Source organism: Malus domestica, chromosome 10 (genome assembly GCF_042453785.1).
Source record: "Malus domestica chromosome 10, GDT2T_hap1".
Classification (NCBI taxonomy): domain Eukaryota; kingdom Viridiplantae; phylum Streptophyta; class Magnoliopsida; order Rosales; family Rosaceae; genus Malus; species Malus domestica.
This window is the reverse complement of record NC_091670.1, coordinates 40,773,139-40,795,653: the sequence shown is the minus strand read 5'-3', so window position 1 is coordinate 40,795,653 and position 22,515 is coordinate 40,773,139. Positions and strand designations below refer to the sequence as shown.

Here is a 22,515-nt window from a genome sequence, read left to right as displayed (position 1 = left end):
CAATGTACGATGAACGATTATGATCATGAGATTCCTAGGATCCCCAGAAAAAGGATCCGGCGATGATCTATTTCCAATAGATATGTCAAGTAAGTAATCTCAAGGAAGGCATTAATTTATAAAACTGCAAGCTGTACAGGAAAGAATACATCTTCACTTTATTTCTCTTTTTTTTCCTCTACTGTTTTTGCTTCAGGCTTCAAAACAGGAAACCCTTTTCGCCGAAAACAAGCTAAATAATACACAAAGGATTGAACCTTCAAAATATTGAATAAAATGAAATAAAATTAAAGATCAAAGCATTCGTGTCCCTTTTTTCTTGGGACTGGTATATTTTGGGATTCAAAAGTGTCAAAATTGTTTTTGTAATTGTAGCAGTAGCACTGACAAAGACCTTCTTATGGAGCCATTAGCCCCTCAATTGTGTAGGAAAGGGACTTTGCCCAGTCGGCTTTGAGAAGTAGCGTTTGCAATGTGTGCATCACATCGTACCCAGGGTCGAGTTTCCGCTGCCATCCCTGCAAAACACAATCACTCAGATATGTGGAGCAGTTATCGACGAAATCACTCAAATAATCAACCATCAGTTGTGAAATCTAATCCCATTCGTTTTAGTTTTCTAAGAAAATAAAATTGGCTTTATAAAGAGAAGCAGAAAGGAGTTGAGCAATCAACAACAGACGGGCAATTGCTCGTGCTTTTATTGCAAGGATTACAGAATGCAACAACAGGTTTCATTTCATAAGAGAATAGCCATGCTTCAGCCGTGGTGGATATATAAAGGAAAACGGAATTACCTCAAGTACCAAAGTCGTTACCATGACAGTACAGACATTGCCATCAACATTGACTCTGTGACGCCTAACTTTCTCCAGTAACTGCTCAATACACTCAGCAGGATGGACTAGATCACCTTCTGGAGTACCCCAGAAAGCAAATGACTCCTCCACTTCCTGTAGGAACAATAGTAGATTGAGGGAAACTTGTAAAGCAAGCTTCTCAAGTACGTAATAACATTTAAGAACTGCACTTGTCTACAATACACGAATAAATGAAACAAGGAGTGTATAGTACACATATCACATCTTGCAACTGTGATTAATATAATTCACAAGACAAGAAATTATTACCAGGGAAAGTTTGATTCAAAATATTTCCAAATATGAAATATTTCTTTACATAATCTTTAGCTTAATGATGAATATATAAATTTAAAGGGGATATAAAATTTGCAATTTATTTAATGAGCTAACCAACTCCGCCTATGTCTTACATGGCCGGTCCCAAGCCCGGATAAAGGAGGAGGGGGAGGGCGTCAGGTAGTCGACAGCCGGCACTCCATGATCACGTCGAATCCTTATGAAAATGAATCCAGAACAAAATCGCGCTAAAGCTAGGGCGTCACCCGTAAGTGGCGCGCTGTGTGGCCCGAGCACAGTGATAAGTGAGCAAGGGTCGCTGTATCTCCATCGGCACCCGGATGCAGTGTTAAATGAGCAAGGGGGCCATAGAAACTTATTTTCGAACGACTCCACTCAAAGTTATTTGGGAGCATATGCTCCTATCAACTTTACCCGGGACACACAAAAGAAGTACTTTGATCCTATTAGACGGGGGAAGGTGAAGAAGCTAGGACAGAAGGGTAGAGTTCAAGAGAGCAAAATGCGTTTAGGAACGTGGAATATAGGAACCTTAACGGGAAAATCTATGGAAGTAGTGGAAGTTATGGTGAGAAGAAGGATAAATATTATGTGCCTACAAGAAACTAAGTGGGTTGGTAGTAAGGCAAAGGATCTAGAAAACTCAGGGTTTAAACTTTGGTATTCGGGCACAAATAGAACGAGAAACGGTGTTGGCATCATCGTGGACAAGACCTTGGTACAAGATGTTGTAGATGTCAAGAGGGTAGGAGATAGAATCATGGCAATCAAGATTGTAATAGGACAAGAAGTTATCAATGTGATTAGTGCGTACGCACCTCAAGTAGGGTTGGATACGAGTTCGAAGGAGAAATTTTGGGAAGATCTTGGAGACTTGGTGCAAGGAATTGCTCAGACGGAGAAGTTATTTATAGGAGGAGATTTAAATGGACACGTGGGCAGGGAGACAGGCAACTATGGAGGTTTTCATGGTGGCCATGGTTTTGGGGAGAGAAACGAGGATGGGGAAGCTATCTTGGATTTTGCAATGGCATATGATCTCTTCTTAGCCAACACCTTCTTTAAGAAGAGAGAAGAACATGTGATCACCTACAAGAGTGGGTCGTCAAAAACACAAATAGATTTTCTTCTAATGAGGAAAGGGGATCGTATAACTTGTAAGGATTGCAAAGTTATACCAGGAGAGAGCGTGGCTAATCAACATCGCTTGTTGGTGATGGATGTACATATCAAAAGAGTAAGACAAAAGAACAAGACTTGGAAGTGCCCAAGGACTAGATGATGGAATCTAAAAGAAGAAAAACAAGCCATTTTCAAAGAGAAGGTAATCACCCAATGTGTGTGGGATAGAGAGGGGGAAGCTAGCCAAATGTGGGATTCCATGGCTAGTTGTATCTGAAAAGTAGCAAAAGAGGTATTAGGAGAGTCCAAGGGCTTTGCCCCACACCAAAAGGAATCTTGGTGGTGGAATGAGGAGGTACAAATAAAGGTGAAGGCTAAGAAGGAATGTTGTAAAGCCTTATACAAGGAGAGGACCGATGAAAATGGTGAAAGGTATAGAAAAGCGAAGCAAGAGGCGAAGAAAGCTGTCAGAGAAGCTAAGTTAGCGGCTTACGACGATATGTATAAACGACTAGGTACCAAAGAAGGAGAGTTGGATATCTATAAACTATCTAGAGCAAGGGAAAAGAAGACAAGGGACCTAAACCAAGTGAGGTGCATCAAGGATGAGGATGGAAAGGTTCTTGCTACAGAGAATGCGGTTAAAGACAGATGGAGAGGTTATTTTCATAATCTTTTCAATGAAGGACATGAAATGAGTGCTTCTTTAGGGGAGTTGAGTAACTCAGAAGAGTGTAGAAACTACTCTTTTTATCGGCGAATCCGGAAGGAAGAAGTGGTTGTAACTTTGAAGAAGATGAAGCATAAAAAAGCAATAGGCCCAGACGATATACCAATCGAAGTGTGGAAACTTTTGGGAGAGACAGGTATAACATGGCTCACTGACCTTTTCAATAGGATTTTGAAAACGAAGAAGATGCCAAATGAGTGGCGAACGAGCACTTTGGTGCCTATCTACAAGAATAAGGGCAACGTACAAAATTGCATGAACTATAGGGGTATTAAGCTAATGAGTCATACAATGAAGCTCTGGGAGAGAGTCATTGAGCATAGATTGAGGCAAGAGACACGGGTTTCGGACAACCAATTCGGGTTCATGCCAGGGCGCTCAACCATGGAGGCAATCTATCTCTTACGAAGATTGATGGAAAGATATAGAGATGGGAAAAAGGATTTACACATGGTCTTTATAGATTTGGAAAAAGCGTATGATAGGGTCCCAAGAGACATTCTTTGGAGGATTTTAGAGAAGAAAGGAGTACGAGTAGCATATATCCAAGCTATACAGGATATGTATGAAGGAGCAAAGACTGCCGTAAGAACTCATGAAGGACAAACCGAAAGCTTTCCCATAACTGTAGGATTACATCAAGGCTCATCCTTAAGTCCTTACCTTTTTGCGTTGGTAATGGATGAGTTAACAGGACATATTCAAGATGATATTCCTTGGTGTATGCTTTTCGCAGACGATATAGTGTTGATAGATGAAACTCAGGAAGGGGTAAATGCAAAGCTTAACCTTTGGAGAGAAGTGTTGGAATCTAAAGGTCTTCGCCTAAGCCGATCAAAGACAGAATATATGGAGTGCAAGTTCAGTGCAAATGGAGGCCAAAACGAGTTAGGGGTGAGGATCGGAGATCAAGAAATACCAAAGAGCGACCGTTTTCGTTACCTAGGATCTATCTTGCAAAAGAACGGAGAATTAGATGGAGATCTCAACCATAGAATACAAGCTGGATGGATGAAGTGGAAAAGTGCATCCGGCGTGTTGTGTGACCGCCGTATGCCACTGAAGCTCAAGGGAAAATTTTATAGGACGGCAATAAGGCCGGCGATGCTGTATGGCACAGAATGTTGGGCGGTGAAACATCAACACGTACACAAAATGGGTGTAGCGGAGATGAGGATGCTTCGTTGGATGTGTGGGCACACGAGAAAGGATAAGATTAGGAATGAGGATATCCGGGGTAAAGTAGGAGTAGCCGAAATTGAAGGAAAGATGAGAGAAAATCGGTTACGGTGGTTTGGACATGTGCAAAGAAGGCCTACTGACGCTCCGATTAGAAGATGCGACTATAGGACAGAGGTTCAGGGCCGAAAGGGTAGAGGAAGACCTAGGAAAACTTTGGAAGAGACTCTAAGAAAAGACTTAGAATACTTGGATCTAACGAAGGATATGACACAGGATCAAGCACAATGGCGTTCTAAGATTCATATAGCCGATCCCACTCAGTGACTTGGATTTTCCAAGTCTCCAACCGAGAAGTTTTCTTCACTCGAGAAATTAAGGGAACACTACCCCAACCTACATGCTCCACTCAGAAAGCTTCAACATACAAGCTTCAACAAAAGAAAATTCAAAGAACTTAGCGAAGAAGGCTTTGGTGTATTTAACACAATACGTTGAAATGAAGGAAAGCTTATTTATTGATATCCCCGATAAGCTACAAATATATACATATACATGAGTCAAAATAAACACACAAGAGGGAGCCTTCACAAAGGTTGCTTAGGAGAAGTCTCAGCAGTCGGTAGAGCCCCAGAAAGAGAAGGCACCGGAGGGGGATCATTTGGAGCCTCAGTACTGGACAGAACCCTAGAAGGAGGAGGCATCAGAGGTTGATCATTTGGAGCTTCATTACGCGGTACAGCCCCAGAAGATGAAGGCAATAAATGCCTTTGGAACAAACCCACAAATCTCTGATGATCAAGTAAAACCTGACCATCAGTTTCCTTCATCTGGTCAAGCTTCCTCTTCATGTTTGTAGCATAGTCATGTGCGAGCCGGTGCAACTGTTTATTCTCATGCTTGAGCCCTCTAATCTCCTGTTTGAGACTCATCACTTCAGCCGCCAATGATTCAACTTGGCGGGTTCGAGCAAATAGGCGTTGGGCCATATTAGACACAGAACCTGCACACTGAACACTGAGAGCCAGCGAATCCTTAACAACTAACTCATCAGACCGTTTGGAAAGTAGTCTGTTATCTTTGGGAGTGAGAAGGTTCCTGACCACCACCGCAGCGGTCATATCATTCTTCATCACGGAATCCCCAACGGTAAGAGGACCAGTAGGGGAGACGAAGGATGGGCGTCATATGTTGTCTGGAGAAGGCGGGGCTGCCTCTTCAACAAGGTTCAGGTCAAAACGACGGTCGGAAGGGCCAGACATTTTCAAAAGTGTTGAAGAGAGAAGAGGTCGGACAAATCAAGATCTTAGAAGTGCAAGAATGAAGCTTCTACTGGTGGAGATTCAAGTGTGCTTTGGAACTTAATGCCAGCCCCTATAAAAATCTGCACTCGACGGAGCTTCAGAAATCGAAGAGGCGCCTGCTTAGAAATCGAAGAGGCGTTTGCTTTCTCAAAAGCTGGGCTGCTTAGAGATCACGAGGGTTGATCTCAGAAATCGAAGAGGCGTTTGCTTTCTCAAAAGTTGGGCTGCTCAAAGACCACGAAGGCCGATCTCAGAAATCGAAGAGGCGCTCGCTTTCTAAAAAACTGGGCTCCCCAGAGACCACGAGGGCCGATCTCAGAAATCGAAGAGGCACCTACTTTTCCAGCCTTGTCAGCACCTGTCACACGCACACTCAGCTTTGCGGAAATTATGGGCATTCTGTCGAAGACTTCTGGGGAAGTAGAAAACACATGAATCTTACTGTTCAATCACCCACTTCCCACACGCAACAATAGCTCATGGGTACCACAGATAACTTTGCCAAAGTTCTCTGCCAAAGTCGAGCACGTGAAGCTTGCAGCTCCCACTACATCGCTCTAACCAAGAAGGGTAAAAGAATAGCAAAGAAACAGCACTAACAAAGTTTAGACCCATAAATTTTGAAGGTCTAGCTACCATATTATTACCCACAAGGGTAAAGGAACAGTACCACTGCTGGATAATTGGAAAGTCCCTGTGTGTCAACCTCTGTGCTTCGTGGCAAGGTAGACTAGCAAACATGCCCAACCTTTACTCACATTTGAGAAAACACTCCCAATAAGATTGCTTGCTCCAAAATCGAAGAGGCACCGTCCTCCGAATCTCGAGAGCCAGACTCCCAACATGACTACTTTCTTAAAAATCGAAGAGAGGGTAAAGGAACAGTACCATTGCTGGATAATTGGAAAGTCCCTGTGTGGCAACCTCTGTACTTCGTGGCAAGGTAGACTAGCAAACATGCCCAACCTTTACTCACATTCGAGAAAACACTCCTAACAAGATTGCTTGCTCCAAAATTGAAGAGGCACCGCCCTCCGAATCTCGAGAGCCAGACTCCCAACATGATTACTTTCTCAAAAATCGAAGACACTGCTCCTCGAATCTCGAGAGCCAGACCCCCAGCATGATTGCCTTCTCAAAAATCGATGAGGCATCGTTCTCCGAATCAATCGAAGAGGCGCTCGCTTTCTCAAAAGCTGGGCTGCTCAGAGACCACGAGGGCCGATCTCAGAAATCGAAGAGGCACCTACTTTTCTAGCCTTGTCAGCACCTGTCACACGCACACTCAACTTTGCAGAAATTATGGGCATTCTGTCGCAGACTTCTGGTGAAGTAGAAAGCACATGAATCTTACTGTTCAATCATCCACTTCCCACACGCAACAATAGCTCATGGGTACCACAGATGAATTTGCCAAAGTTCTCTGCCAAAGTTGAGCACGTGAAGCTTGCAGCTCCCACTACATCGCTCTGACCAAGAAAGGTAAAAGAATAGCAAAGAAACAGCACTAACAAAGTTTAGACACATAAATTTTGAAGGTCTAGCTACCATATTATTACCCACAAGGGTAAAGGAACAGTACCACTGCTGGATATCGAAGAGGCACCGTCCTCCAAATCTCGAGAGCCAGACTCCCAACATGACTACTTTCTCAAAATCGAAGAGAGGGTAAAGGAACAGTACCATTGCTGGATAATTGGAAAGTCCCTGTGTGTCAACCTTTGTGCTTCGTGGCAAGGTAGACTAGCAAACATGCCCAACCTTTACTCACATTCGAGACAACACTCCCAACAAGATTGCTTGCTCCAAAATCGAATAGGCACCGCCCTCCGAATCTCGAGAGCCAGACTCCCAACATGATTACTTCCTCAAAAATCGAAGAGACACTGCTCTCCGAATCTCGAGAGCCAGACCCCCAGCATGATTGCTTTCTCAAAAATCGAAGAGGCATCGTTCTCCGAATCTCGAGAGCCAGATACCACAGACCACTTTTTCAAAGTGCTCTGACAGAGTTAAAACATGTGAAACTGGCAACTCCCACTACCGTGCTATGACCAAGCAGGGTAAAGGAATAGCATTACTACTTGTTGTTAGGGAGACTCCTATATATGTCGACCTCCATCCCCAACGGACAGGCAGACCTGCAAAAATGCTCAACCCTTCATCATATCTGAGAGGGCACTCCCAACGAAGCCTTTCGAAATATTCAGCTTTCTTTCCCCCCGATAATACCTCTGCAAACAAGCTATACTAGAGCAAGAATATCTCATATCATCAGGGTTAAAAGCAAGAGTATCCCATATCATGCTTTTTCCCTGTCTTTTCCTTTGGCCTTGTTTTTACCTGCAAGACAAGGAGAAAGAGAGCAATCAGTCAGCACTTGGAATCAAGCTTCCAGCCAGGAACTGACTGCCTGGAACCCCTTACCTGATTACTTACCTGGCATTGCTCTCGAGTACTCATCTTCAACATCTTATGTTTCCAGGGAAGATTCCGCATCTGCTTGAGGGACAGATAGGGCAAGTGCGAAGGATACAAGGAAGCATGTGGAGACAAGCGTAACAGCACACGTGCCGATACATCCATTACTTTGTCAAAAGCAAAAGTATCCCATATCAGCAGGGTTGAACGTACTCTAGATTTGATGGACTTGTTTTGACCCTCAAATTCTTCAGTCGGCCTTATATTCTGGAGGAAACCAGAAAACCCTCCAGCTCAGTTCAAGAATAAGCCTGTGGAGAGTTACTTCTTCAAAAGCAAAAGTATCTCATATCATCTCTTCTCAATTTTCTTCTCTTTATCCTTCATGCTGCTGCAAGATGGGGAGAAGGTGAACAATCAGTCGGAGCTCTGATTGCTTACCTTGTCTGTCACCTCTTTCAGCAGACCCCCTAGCTCGGCGACTTGGGGGACTCCTACTACATGGTTTGTATCGCGCTTGACCAAGCCTGAAACTACAAGTAAGCTTCAAGTGAAATTGATACATTACCTTGTGCATCTCCACCAGTTAAAGATACCACCCCCTGGATGGAGGAAGAGTACTTCCAGAGAAGATGCCACATCTACCTATGAGACAGATAAGGCAAGTCAAGACGACACCACACTCCGATACTTAGAAGTTTCGTGATTACGAGATCATTCTCCCACAATATTTCCTAATGTCATTTGTACTAAATCATTCACTTGTACTCACTAAAGGAGAGCTTGAACCTATGTACTTGTGTAAACCCTTCACAATTAATGAGAACTCTTCTATTCCGTAGACGTAGCCAATCTGGGTGAACCACGTACATCTTGTGTTTGCTTTCCTATCTCTATCCATTTATATACTTATCCACACTAATGACCGGAGCAATCTAGCGAAGATCACAAAAAGCGACCGTTTTCGCTACCTAGGATCTATCTTGCAAGAGAACGGAGAATTAGATGGAGATCTCAACCATAGAATACGAGCTGGATGGATGAAGTGTAAGAGTGCATCCGGCATGTTGTGTGACCGTCGTAGGCCACTGAAGCTCAAGGGAAAATTTTATAGGACGGCAATAAGGCCAGCGATGTTGTATGGCACAGAATGTTGGGCGGTGAAGCATCAACACGTACACAAAATGGGTGTAGCGGAGATGAGGATGCTTCGTGGGATGTGTGGGCACACGAGAAAGGATAAGATTGGGAATGATGATATCCGAGGTAAAGTAGGAGTAGCCGAAATTGTAGGAAAGATGAGAGAAAATCGGCTCCGGTGATTTGGACATGTGCAAAGAAGGCCGACTGACGCTCCGGTTCGAAGATGTGACTACGGGACAGAGGTTCAGGGCCGAAGGGGTAGAGGAAGACCTAGGAAAACTTTGGAAGAGACTCTAAGAAAAGACTTAAGTACTTGGATCTAACGGAGGACATGACACAAAATCGAGCGCAATTGCGTTCTAGGATTCATATAGCCGACCCCACTTAGTGGGAAAAGGCTTTGTTGTTGTTGTTGTATTTAATGAGCTAACCAAACAAGAGGCAAAACCTTTTATGGTGAATTAAGTTCAAGAGAATTTAAGTTCAAGAGAATTGAGTTCCCTAAGCATACGTAGAATTACAAATAAACTTCCAAGTTCCAATAGAAAAATCAAATCATGCAACCTTATCACAATCAGTACCTCAATGAAAGCCTTTGGGTCAGGGCATTTCTGTTGCTTTGATAGTCTGAGTGTGCACTCAGCAGCAGTGCGCCCATCACGACAAGCAACCGCCTTGAAAAAATCCACTAAGTTTACTCTATCATTTTTAGAGAGTTCAGCAGTCATGCCTACATCAAGGAAAATGACATGTGGCTTTGATTTGAAGAGTCTCTTCCTAGAAGACTTGTTCTGAGCCACCCGGACAAGGATATTTCCAGGATGCATGTCTGCATGAATAAAGTTGTCCACCTGAAGGAAGAGATTCTCATAACTTAGAACGTACTGAAAAGTACCAAAGACCAGAACGTCTAAGTTCCCACTAATAATCAAACTATAGCAAATCAAACATAACACAGTATATACCGCATGACACCCCCCCCCCCCACCCCCCCAAAAAAAAAAAAAACCCACCATTTCTTATCCACTGAACTTGACCACTTTAGAGGGGAGATGTTCCAATATGCTTAAACAAAAAGGATAAAAAACTCGACCATGTAATTTTACATGGGAGAAATTTTTTTTGGCACATGTTCCAAAATGCTGAACAAAAAAAAGAAAATAAAAAGTTACACATAATGCATAATAGCAAGCTGGGCGCGGAGACTGTCGTCAGCTGCTTATAGTCATCGGCTCATTCATGCATAAGATAATTATGCTTTTTCTTAAAAAATTAAAGTATTAAGACAACCTTCAGCTATATCAAACAGTAGAAATCACTAACTTTACAAAGAGATGCTTACGAGGTTCAAACACAATGCAATCACCAAAGTTCTAAAGCAGAAATGCATTGCAACAAACATGAAGGGTATAAATGTTACCAGGAGCATCTTCAAAAGTGCATGTGTCCCGATGTGAGCAAGTGCAGATTTAATCCGATCATGCCCTTCAAGATCATCAACATAGTGTGAGACACATTCCCCTTGTTCATAAGTCTCCACCAAAACAGCAGGATGCACAAGTGGATACACAGGCTTTGGGAAAGAGACATCCTTCCATCTACGAAAATTATAAATAAAGCGGCTCAAATGGGCAGCTTCCCTCGCTAGGTCAACTTGAGACATCATAAAAACTGCAAACTGCTGCACACTTTCATCCAATCTCCACCACTTTAAAGCAGGAATGAACGTTGAAATTTTTGCAACCAGATTGATTATAGAAAAATCTCTCCTAATTGATTCACCAACACCAGGGTGTCTAACCTTTACTGCAACTACTATGGGCTTCATCTGTTGACCAGGGTATCTAAATCTTAAAGTAGCTCGATGCACTTGAGCAATACTTCCAGATGCTACTGGCTTCTCTTCAAAGTTGTCAAAAATCTCGGGCAGCTTGCGTCCAAACGCCCGTTCGATAGTTTTCTTCGTGTAGGCAAAGCTATGTTCTGGAGCTTTGGTGTGAAGCTCAGAGAGCTTAGTGCATAAATCTCTCGGGAAGAGATCAGGCCGTGTAGCTGCCCATTGACCCCATTTGATGAAAGCTGGGCCTGCCAATTCCAATGTTCGGTGAACAACATGAAGCCACAACTTCCTAAACTCAGGTCCAAAGCAGTCAGCAAATGCAGCCATCACTATGCTGGGTGTGAACAAGATTCCTAGGGTGACTGCTCTGAATATCAAGATCGCACCTTCTAAAACTGCAAACGCTAATGAGGTCATAAAAGCATGTCCATCCTGTGCACGCATGTACAAAGTATTTCCTGGTGGTTGGTATTCCGTTTCTGCCAAAGACATCTGTGACCATGCTAGCTTCCCACTTGTGAAGGCAAAAATACCAGGAAGCAACAGGTTAGAACGGGTTACAGCCAAGCTGAAAGCTTGCGCAAAATTATTTATGCGCGAGAATCCACGACCACTAGAGGAAAATCTTTCGGAGAGCCTTTTCCAAGCAAGTTGGGCATGATGTCTCACTGCACCTCTTGCGGGAATGACAGCAAAACTCCGGGAATAATTACTCCGGTGAAAACTCTTTGTGGTATTGTACAATGAGAATGTGGCATGTCCTCCATTAGGAACCGTATAGTCCCTGTAGAACCTGTACTGGGGATGATGTAGGCCAATTCTAACAATTGTCCCATACTTTTCCGCTTCCGGACAACTCTGTTTCGGGCTTTTAACAACCGTATTCGCTACTTTTCTAAAGCTTCTTAAGGTCAAAAATCTGCATTCCAAATACCAACCCAATTAAAATCTTCATATTACCATTCCAATTCGCAAACATATAGAAAAATCGCTTCATTTCTCAAAAAAAATCGACACTCCATTCCCATTTGCAACAATGATTCATACATTAAAAACGAAAATCAAGAATTATAACCAACTACCCAATTTTCCAATGTTTCCAAACAAAAGGCGATTGCTTTCTAATCACTAAAACAAATCGTCACAAAAAACCCAAACCCTAGCTGAAACAAAAAGCAGAAAGGCAAGGCGACGGACCTCGACATGGCGATCGGACCGGAGGCAGACTGGAAGGGGCTAACGTGCGCCGACGGAGGAGGAGGTGTAGGGTTGCTCTAAACAGCATCTTTTTCTCATGGGACTCGAGCCCTTTAGGCAGCGCCCTCCTTCATGCTCGACAACCCTGAGATTTTTTAATTTTGATTTTTCGTGTGGAATAATTGGTCGGTGAGATTTAGGGTTTCAGACAACGTAAACAACAAGCCGTCGGATCAAAGCTTTGGGTTTGGAGGAAGAAGAAGGGATCGGATGGTTAATTGGGTCGTTGTTGGGCCCTGTCTCATGGGCCTCACGAGATGATACCTTTTCAAGTTGCTGACCTATTTCGGATATTTGTCACGTTTATTTATTCTTTTATTACCTGTCACTTAGTATTAGGTCTAGTAATATTATTCTTTATTTGTAAGTGAGACATTTTAAGTTCGATTCTTGCCAAATATAAATTTGAACCACATTATTACTAGTCCATTGTGAGACTAAAGTCACCCCCTCCCTCTCTTTCATTTAGTGTAAACAATATCGTTTATTCAAAATAATCATTTTTATCACCCAAAGAGTGGGAAAACAGTCCTCACAACTTTTTTTTTATTTATTTAAGAATTTATCCGGTGAATTTGTAAATCCGTCTCCTTATAAATGCTTTTGTTGAAAATATTTTATTAAAAACAAATTAAAATTTTAATTAAAGAAATATGTGCTTGCTTTAATAGGAAGCAAGGGACTTAGAACTTGAACGTTGTTCGTAGACACGAAGTGTTTCTTCAGAGAAAGTATTTTGTGCTCATGAATATTTTTGAATTTTTATTATCAAGAATGTATAATATATGACAAGATGATGAGTTTCTTGCGACAGGAATCTAGAGATTGGTACTTCATTCAAGTATCAAAACAATCTAACCAAAAAAAGTACGAAAAATCAATTTTCTTTTCTTTCCACTATTGAAAAAACAATTAAACTTTATAATACAAGTGGAGAAAATGATATATATTTATGTGTTCCTCTAATTGCATTATGACATGTAGAGCATCTGTTTAAATACCAGATAATTGAAAAAAAATCTCCTAAACTTAGCTTATATATTAATAATGTTGGGGGGGGGGGGGAGTCAGTAGAGAACTTGCTCATTAGAGTATATATAAACCAAGAATTTATTTTTTTGTAGGAGTTTAAACTAAGAATTAAACAATTGGATTATATGCCTTGTTGAATCAAGTTTTGATTGAAAACTCTCATGCAGTACGGACAGATGCCATGCACACGCATGATTTTCACTGGTCTTGAAGATTACAGGGCGAGGGGAACTCAAGCTTCTCCCTACTTCGGCTGTAACTTACTACTACAACGAAGTTGCAGATAGCAAGGACATGAGGTATAAGTTGGTCAAACGTACGTTCAACAAACAAGCGCGCGCTTTTGAGTTGAAGGGAGGTCTTGCAAGCATTAGAAATGCCGAATCTGTGATTTCCTTAACCGAATCGAATTCGTCGGTCTTACTAGCAGTGATCGAAGGAGCTTAATTTATCAGTAAAGATTAACTTGATTGATACTGCAGAAGGGCGTTCTACTTGTGAGAGAGGCCCGTAGTGGATATATACACACAGTCTGGCATCCTAAACTTGAGTGAAGGGTTTAATCAAGCAAAATTACTCACACAAGGGAACATTTGGAAAGATACGGAATGTGCAACTTGAAGTCCAAGGTTTCAATACCTATACAACTCATAGGGAAAAAAAGGTACAAATTAAATTGTTCTACATTCTGTACTACAATCTTATTAAACAAACAATAGTATTTTCTTCCTAATTTCTTTTTTCCAAAGAGAATAGTATTCTACTTCTCAGTGACACCTATTTGTACCTCTCACACATTCCTTTCAATTTTCGAGCATCGGACAATGAATTGAAGAAGACTAATGGACAAATATTAATAAGGATATGTAGAAGGTAAAAAATGAGTAAAGCACTACCCTTATTAATTTACTGTTGGATCGGAGGACTGAAAAGTTTATGCACTTTTAAAATTACAATTGAATAAAAGACAAGTTGGCTACATTACGTCTTGGCATAAACATTAGAGATACAACAAACAAATTTTTAATTAGCAGAAACTTTGATAACTTGAGCATCCTATTTGGGTGAAGTTTTTTTTTTTTTTTTTTGAACAATGGATATTATCTACACTAAAGAGAGGGGGTGGAGCTTAGCCTCACAATGGGCTAGTAATAATGTGATTCAAATTCACGTTTAGCAAGCATCGAACGTAAGACCTCTCACTTACTAGTGAAAAAGAATACTATTAGACTGTAGTACTAAGTGGCTTTGGGTGAAGTTATGTCTTAATATGCAGTTTTTTTAGTAGCAACCATTTATTTTTTGAAAACTACGAAGAGATTTGGAATTCTACTATAAAATCAATTGGCAAGCAATGTCCCTCTTTCTCACGATGTGGGATTCATACTCCTATCACACCCCCTCACATGTGATGAACTTTCAAGCCTAATATGTCAATAACACAATCCGGTGATGTGAAGACTTGGGATTCTACTATAAAATCAATTGGCAAGCAATGTCGCTCTTTCTCGCGATGTGGGATTCATACTCCTATCACACCCCCTCATGTGTGACGAACTTTTAAGCCTAATACGTGGATAACACAATCGGGTAACGTGAAGTACTTATGGCAGTTGGATTTCACAATGGGGACAACATACCCTGATACCATGAAGAGAGTTGGGATTCCACCATAAAACCAATTAGCTATATGAGGAATAACTCAATTAGTTATAAGTACATACAAAGTCCCTATTTTAACCTATGTGAAACTTGTACTCTCAACAAACTAAAAACCCCATTTGGTAGCTGCATTCAGTTTTTAGTTTTATCAAACAAGTTTCAGTTTATAATAAAAGGGAAAACAAAATGATTATCAAAAACCAATTAAATGAATGCATAATCGATCTAATAGTTTCATCACTTGCAAAGACTCTAGATTGCATCCCCCAAAAAAATATAAAAATGGAAGGTTAGCCCGTCGTAATATACTAATCTGCAAACGGCGTTGTCAATTGAGAAACAAAGTTAATATATTCCCTATATTTTTTAAACATTAAAAAAGAGGTGAAGCTTCTTCTGGTGTCTTTTAGGGTTCAATGTGAACCTAGGCTCAAAACATCACCATCCCACACAACTTGAAAGCGGCTTGAATTCTGACCAATATTGTAATAATATTTAGGAACTATATATAATTAGAAAAACTAATGAAAATAGCTTAAAAAGTTTTAGTTTTAATAATAAAAAAATCATGTTATAAGTTTTGTTTAATGATTAGGACAAGAGCCATATTAAAATAGTCTAACTAAAAATGGCCCAACTATGATAAATTATGATTTGTCGATTTTACCCCTAACTTTTTTAGGTTGAGTTTTATATTTTCGTCATTAATGGAATTCATCGTTGTTTTGCAGACCTTCTCCTTTTTCTTTGAAACAAAAATATAGATCCTCATGCTATTTAAGTTATATTTTTTATTATTTCGTTGAAATGTGATCGTCGTTATTATTCATAGTGTATTCGAGGTACTGTTTTTCAATTTCCATCGACAGTGGAGTTCATTGTTTGTTTATCCAGAAAATAAATTTGAAATCTGCATGTTATTCAATAATAACGATTAGTCACTGTTTCTGGACTGTAAAAATAAACTGTTTCTGGATTTTAAGTAACACTGTTTTTGGAATCTATGTCACTGTTTCTGGAATCTAAGTTACTGTTTCTAAAATCTAAGTCACTGTTTCTGGATCTAAATGAAATAGACACATTGTTTCTTAAATATAAGCTAGAAAAGAAATGGTGAAATTCACTGTATTTGGATTCAAAACAAAAGAAAAATCATGTTTCTTAAATATAATCAACTGAGGCATGAAAGAAAAGAAACAATTAAAGGTTAAAACATAAACTGTTTCTGGAACTAAGTCACTGTTTCTGGAATTTAAATTACTGTTTCTAAAATTTGGTTTTTTTCTTTCCAAATACAGTGTTTGTTTGTGCACAGACAAAACAAACACCGTATCTGATTTTTTTTTTTCTAGAAACAGTGTTATGTTTTGGTTATCCAGAAACATTTTTATGTTTTGATTTTTTTTTTCCATACACTTTTTCACTAGTTTCTACCATTAAACTTCTTTGAACTTGTTTTGGCAACTTTGTTCCAATGAATGCTACCTTTTCCAACTTTGATTTGGTTGTTTTTGAAGTGGGAGAATTCGATTTGATAAGAAGACAAAGAGTTATTATAGCAGTTTCGTGCTAGGTTGAGGTTGGTGAAGAGTCAAGACAATATCAAATCATTTAGGAGTATATACAGAAGTATAGATTTATAGTGGGTTGGGCTTGTAAGTTTGACCCGTGGACAATAGTTTTGGATGATTTTTTATTAAACTTTGAGCCTTTTTGTTAAATAACATTTTGGAATGGTTTTTGGTTAAATATTTATTGGCCCAAGCCCTTTTAATTAAAGCTTCCCTATATAATTTATCCAACAAACAAAAATCATATATGTAATTTAAAGGCCTCGTTTTCTCTCATATGATCGATCGCGAAGGGCGACCAATGCATATGAAATATAATTAGGGTTTAGGAGTAAAAAAAAAACATCGAAGGTACAAAGGGAAGCTTTGTTGAGTTAAAATGTAAAAAAAATATTAAGTTGCACTTAGTCAATGAGTATAAATTATATATACCCCTCAAAATAAAGAGTTTCTGAAAAATGAAAGTGCAAGAAAAATAGGACATAAACAATGGCGCATCTAATATTCTAACATCGGATAATCATAATATAAAAACTCCAAAAAAAGTAGTACAAAAATAATATTGAAAAGTTAAACAATAAACTTCCAACTTTTCATTCATAATTTTTGTACAAACAACATTAGAAGTTACAAATACTAAATTTATCTACGACGAGATTTCATACACTAAAAATGAGTCATGATGGTTCTATTGTCAATACAAGAAAAAATAGATCAATGAGGAACTATCCAAAATTAGAGTTGAACTATTTGGAGTAGGATTGTCCAAACTAATCAATGATTATTTTCACTTGTAATATCGTTACATACTTCTAATTTTGTCTCCTTCGCTTATCCTTTACAGAACCTACATCCACTAGTCCGCCACTGCACTCTTCTTCTCCACATGCCCAAACTTGAGTGATCCTCAAAGGTATAAATCATACCCCTCTATTGAAGATTTTTTTTTTTTTTTGGAAAACGACAAATGCAAGAAAAAGAGGAGGACATAAAGGGTCTGACCCAACTAAAGTAAAGCCTAAAAACTATAAACCTGCAAAACAAGATTAAAACACCAAAAAAAAAATGTTACTAAAAAAAGGATATGACACTTTAGGAAATTGAGGCTAACTTGTAAGACCAGATATGAACACTAATTTCAAAATCAAAAAGTAGGAAAACCAAGAAAATTCAAGTAGAGAAAGCAAGGACGGCCCGTAGAGGGGGTTCATCCCCATACCAAGGTTGAGGAAGACAAACACGTGTTAGTGAAGTTATTTCAACCACACATTCTCTTCCCGATAATGTAAGATCACATTTTTCTCCTTATCCTCTTCATACGCAATGATTTACTTATTTGGCCCACAAATATAGAAGATGACTTTTATTGCTTTCACATTGCATACAAAGTATAATTTCATTTAACCTTGGTGTAATTTTAATCCAAGTCCGAATATTTGAATTTTTTTTTTCTTCATAAAATGGCATCCCTTTTATTTTTATTTTTTAAAACATTGAATACTTCCTATCATTACTCGGTCCACATATCAAATCAAGTCACTTATCTTCCAAACCCTAATGTCAAGACACATACATTAAACCACAAATGTTTCAATTCTTAATTAAATTGATAAGAATCGTATATGGCTAAGTGACATCAATTGACAATGGCTTCTTGCTGGCATTGATGGTTGTTAATTAATGTTTGAAACAAAAATTATTGAATTTCCCTCCAATTATATCCCAAGCATTCTTAATCAGACTCAAATAGTCTTATCAATATATCTTGTTAAGAAAAAATAGCCTTATACCTATGGAGCATTAATTCGATTATGACAAGAAAATATGTGATATACATAATATAATAATATATTTGTTCGTCTGGAAATATTTTTAAAATAACTGAAAGTGTTTTTCGAAAAATTATTTTGGATTCAAAAAGCGCTTGAAGTGCTTTTTCAGAATGCACTTACATTTTTACTAAAAATTGGTTCAAAAAATATTTTCACTAAAAACACTTTTAATTATTTTAAAAGTACTTCTAAACGAGCATGTTCAAAACCCCAAATTTCATCATCCCGCCGAAAGCAGATGGTGAAGAAGAAATATACATTTTGAATATTATTGTGCAATTACACTACACCTATACATAATTTTGATGTAAGTCTAAAATGTAGGTTGAACATTTTGCATATACAAGAGAAAGTCTAAAATGTATGATGAAAATTATAATTTTCTTGCCACTAAGATTTTGAACATATTAGAGAAAGTTGAGTTGAGAATTCATACTGTGAAAAGCGAAACTCAGTGTTCTACTGAGATTTGATGGACACAGACTATATTATTATAGGTATTAAACTTTGCTGCTATAGCCGCAACAGAAACCCTCTCTGTCTATGCCTCCAAAACACCACTCATTCATTGTCAAAGAAGCCGTCACATCTCAGTGGGAAAATTGTCACGTAGACAAGACCCCATTGGATCTTATTATCCTCAACGTAGGGTTTCGGACAACGTAAACAACAAGCCGTCGGATCAAAGCTTTCGGCTTTGGAGGAAGAAGAAGAGATCGGATGGTTAATTGGGTCGTTGTTGGGCCCTGTCTCATAGGCCTCACGAGATGCTACCTTTCCAAGTTGCCGACCTATTTCGGATATTTGTCACGTTTACTTATTCTTTTATTACCCGCCATAAGAAATTTTAAGTTCGATTCACGCAAAAGAAAAATTTGAATTACATTATTATTAATTCATTGTGAAGCAAAAGTCACTTACTCCCTCCCTTTAATGTAGATAATATCGTTTGTTCAAAATAATTCTTTTTATCACCCAAAGAGTGAGAAAACAGTCTTTACAACTATTTTTTTTTAACAATACAGTCTTTACCTTCAAATAGGGAAATGCTAATAAAGAATTTATCCCGTAAATTTGTAAATCCGTCTCCTTATAAATGCTTTTGTTGAAAATATTTTATTAAAAACAAATTAAATTTTTAATTAAAGATATAGGTGCTTGCTTTAGTAAGAAGCACGGTACTTCGAACTTGAACGTGCTTTGTGAAGAAACGATGTGTTTCTTCAAAAAGTATTTTGTGAACATGAATATTTTTGAATTTTTATTTTCAATTGTAATCAGAAGTGTTTTACGTTATTTCTTTCATAAAAAGTCCTATTTAAGCTTGTATAATATATGACAGGATGATAAGTTCCTTGCGATAGGAATCTAGAGATTGGTACTCCATTCAAGTATCAGATTCAAAACAATCTAACTTTTTACCAAAAAAAAACAATCTAACCAAAAAAGTAAAAAAAAAAAAATCAATCTTCTTTTCTTTCCACTGTTGGGAAAACAAATATATTTTATAGGGTAAAAGATTGTTTATTATCCTCATGTTTCGTGGTTTTCAACATTTAGTAGATCAAGTTTTTTTCGTCTCAGAGTCATACCTAAAGTGTAAATTTTGGGACAGTCTCATACATCTGTTAGTCAAACTGTTAAGTCTCCCGTTAACTGTGACGTGGCGCTCATGTGGACAATGACCGGACGCCACGTGTCATCCACATGGAAATTAAAAATAAATTATTTATAAAATAAATAAATAAAAATATATATATTATAAAAAAATAAAAAATAAAATGAAAAAACCTTCATCTTCCCCAGATTCGGAGGAAGAAGGAGAAGAAGGGGAAGGAAGAATGAGGAAGGAATAAGGAGAAGGAGGAAGAAGAAAAAAAAAAAAGTTGCAGTCAGAGGAAGAAGAAGAAGAAGAGAAGAAAAAAGAAAAACGAAAGAAGAAGAGGAAGGAAGAAGGAGGAAGGAGAAGGAAGAAGAAGAAGAAAAAAAAAAAAACCTTAATCTTCCCCAGATTCGGAGGAAGAAGAAGAAGAAGGAGAAGAAGGGGAAGGAAGAAGGAGAAGAAGGAGGAAGAAGAAAAAAAAAAAAGTTGCAGTCGGAGGAAGAAGAAGAAAGAAGAAAAAAAAAAGTTGCAATCGGAGGAAGAAGAAGAAAGAAGAAAGAAAAAAAAACGTGGATGATAAATGGCGCCCAGTCATTGTCCACATGAGCACCACGTCACAATTAACAGCAGATTTAACAGTTTGACTAACGGATGTATGAGACTGTCCCAAAATTTACACTTTAGGTATGACTATGAGACGAAAAAAACTTGATGTACTAAATGTTGAAAACCACTAAATATGAGAGTAGTAAACAATTTTTTACCCTATTTTATAATACAAGTGGATGAAATAATATATATTTATTGAAAATGTGACTTTACTCCCTTCAAATTCAACCAACAGATAGAAAGTGATGTGCCTTATATGTACATGCCCACTTCCTATAGCACGAGTCCTTTTGGGGACTCACTGTCTTTAGATTCCATTGGAACACCGAAGTTCAGCAAGTTCAGGTTAAAGCAATCCTAGGATGGGTGACCCTCTGGGAAGTTCTCGTCTGAGTTCCCAGGAACAAAACCGTGAGGGTATGGTCGGGACCCAAAACGAACAATATCGTACTACAGCAGAGTCAAGACTGGGATGCGACAATTTCTCTTATATTAATTGTTTGCAAAACGAAATATCTGGTAGTGCAAGATTTTTTGAATTTAATTTAATTGTATAATTTTTATTTTTTAAGTACTTTAATTTAAATTGATTCAAAATAAAAATTACATATGAAAAATAGTGATAAAATTATCCAATATATATAATATATTCAAAATGTACACATAAATTAACAAAGTACAATAATAAAATCCTAATACAAGTCTATTGTGGTGGTAGTGGCTGGGGATATGGTTCGATGGTGTCATAATCCTTAACTTTAACCGTCAAAGTCTCAACGATTCCATACAAAAAAAAAAAAACAAATATGGTCAAATAACAAAAAAAAAACATAAAATAATACCAAAAATTTGGCATACTCTCCCCTAAAATTGGTATACCCCAAATCCAACTCCAAACTCCACTCCTCATCCTATACTCGACCCCAAACCCCATACCAACCTCAAAACTAACTCCAAAAACACATATTAATGAAAAAAAAAATTAAAATTTGGGGAGAATATACCTTTTGACAAGATTAAGAGTGAGTGAAAATGAGAGGGAGGAGTGAGTGTGAGAGAATTAGAGGAGATAGTGAGAGAGAGATGAAAGAGTGAGTGAGAGTGAGAGATAGTGAAGAGAGAAAAGAGAGATTAAATGAGAGGAGTGAGTGTGAGAGAGATGGTTAGATTTGGGGAGAGAGAAAGAGAGAGGAGAGATAACAGTAGAGAAAGACAATGAGAAAATGGTGGAGGAGTTAGTTTGGTTTTAAAAACCGTATCACTTTGCATGACGAATGATACAAGTTTGTGCAACAAAATATTGGTTGCGCAAAGTCTTACAAAAAAATAAAAAATTCCCGCGTCCCATTTTTGGTGCTAGCCCAAATTTTTAAAGTTTTGCGCAACGAAGTGTTGGTCACACAAAGTCTTTAAAAAAAAGAAATTAAATTCTTGTGTCCCATTTTTTGCTCCCGTCCAAATTTAAGGATTTTGCGCGACGAAATATTGGGTTGTTGCACAAAATTTATAAAAATATTTTTTATAAATAATAAAAAAGAAAATACTTTTATTTTACAATTTAAAATATAAATAAATTAAAAGAAATATGGTTTGGGTGACCAAATGTGTATTCGTCACGCAAAGAAAATAATAAAAATAAAGAAATAATTTAGTTTAACAATATAAAATATAAAAAAAATAAATAAAGGTTGGGCGACGAAATATTGATATTCGTCGCGCAAAGTTTTTAAAAAATAATAAAAACTTATGAGAACAACTATATTTTAAAATTTATAATATAAAATTGAATAACAAACAAAAATAAATTGGTTTGCGCGACGCATGTATACATTATGATGTCGTGCAATTGGTTTTTGCGCAACGATCCCATTGTGGTGTCGCAACAAGTTATATTTAAAAAAAATATATTATAAAATTTATTGAAAATGTGACTTTACTCCCTTCGAATTCAATTTTTTTTATATAAAACCTACAATAATATATTTTTCTAACAAAAACCCGATCCGAACTACAATAATAAATTTGAAGTTACTTAATAAATGTATATATC

The 22,515-nt window shown here is 38.1% G+C and overlaps 1 protein-coding gene across 1 annotated transcript; it reads right to left on the bottom strand.

Annotated features, from left to right (window-relative positions):
• Positions 1–138: 138 nt before the first annotated feature.
• LOC103412447 (uncharacterized) lies at positions 139–12,339 on the bottom strand. Its single transcript, XM_029110409.2, has 5 exons — positions 12,097–12,339; positions 10,480–11,818; positions 9,641–9,910; positions 798–953; positions 139–518 (listed from the first exon to the last, which is right to left on the bottom strand). Exons 1-5 carry the CDS (start codon positions 12,102–12,104, stop codon positions 399–401), a joined length of 1,893 nt encoding a protein of 630 aa, XP_028966242.2. The 5' UTR covers positions 12,105–12,339; the 3' UTR covers positions 139–398.
• Between the last annotated feature and the right edge of the window lie 10,176 nt (positions 12,340–22,515).

Coding starts and splice junctions, on each gene's coding strand:
- LOC103412447 (XM_029110409.2), bottom strand. Junction 954..9,640: donor ACCCAAAGGCTTTCATTGAG/GTACTGATTGTG, acceptor TTGTTCCTACAG/GAAGTGGAGGAGTCATTTGC. Junction 519..797: donor TAACGACTTTGGTACTTGAG/GTAATTCCGTTT, acceptor TGTGTTTTGCAG/GGATGGCAGCGGAAACTCGA.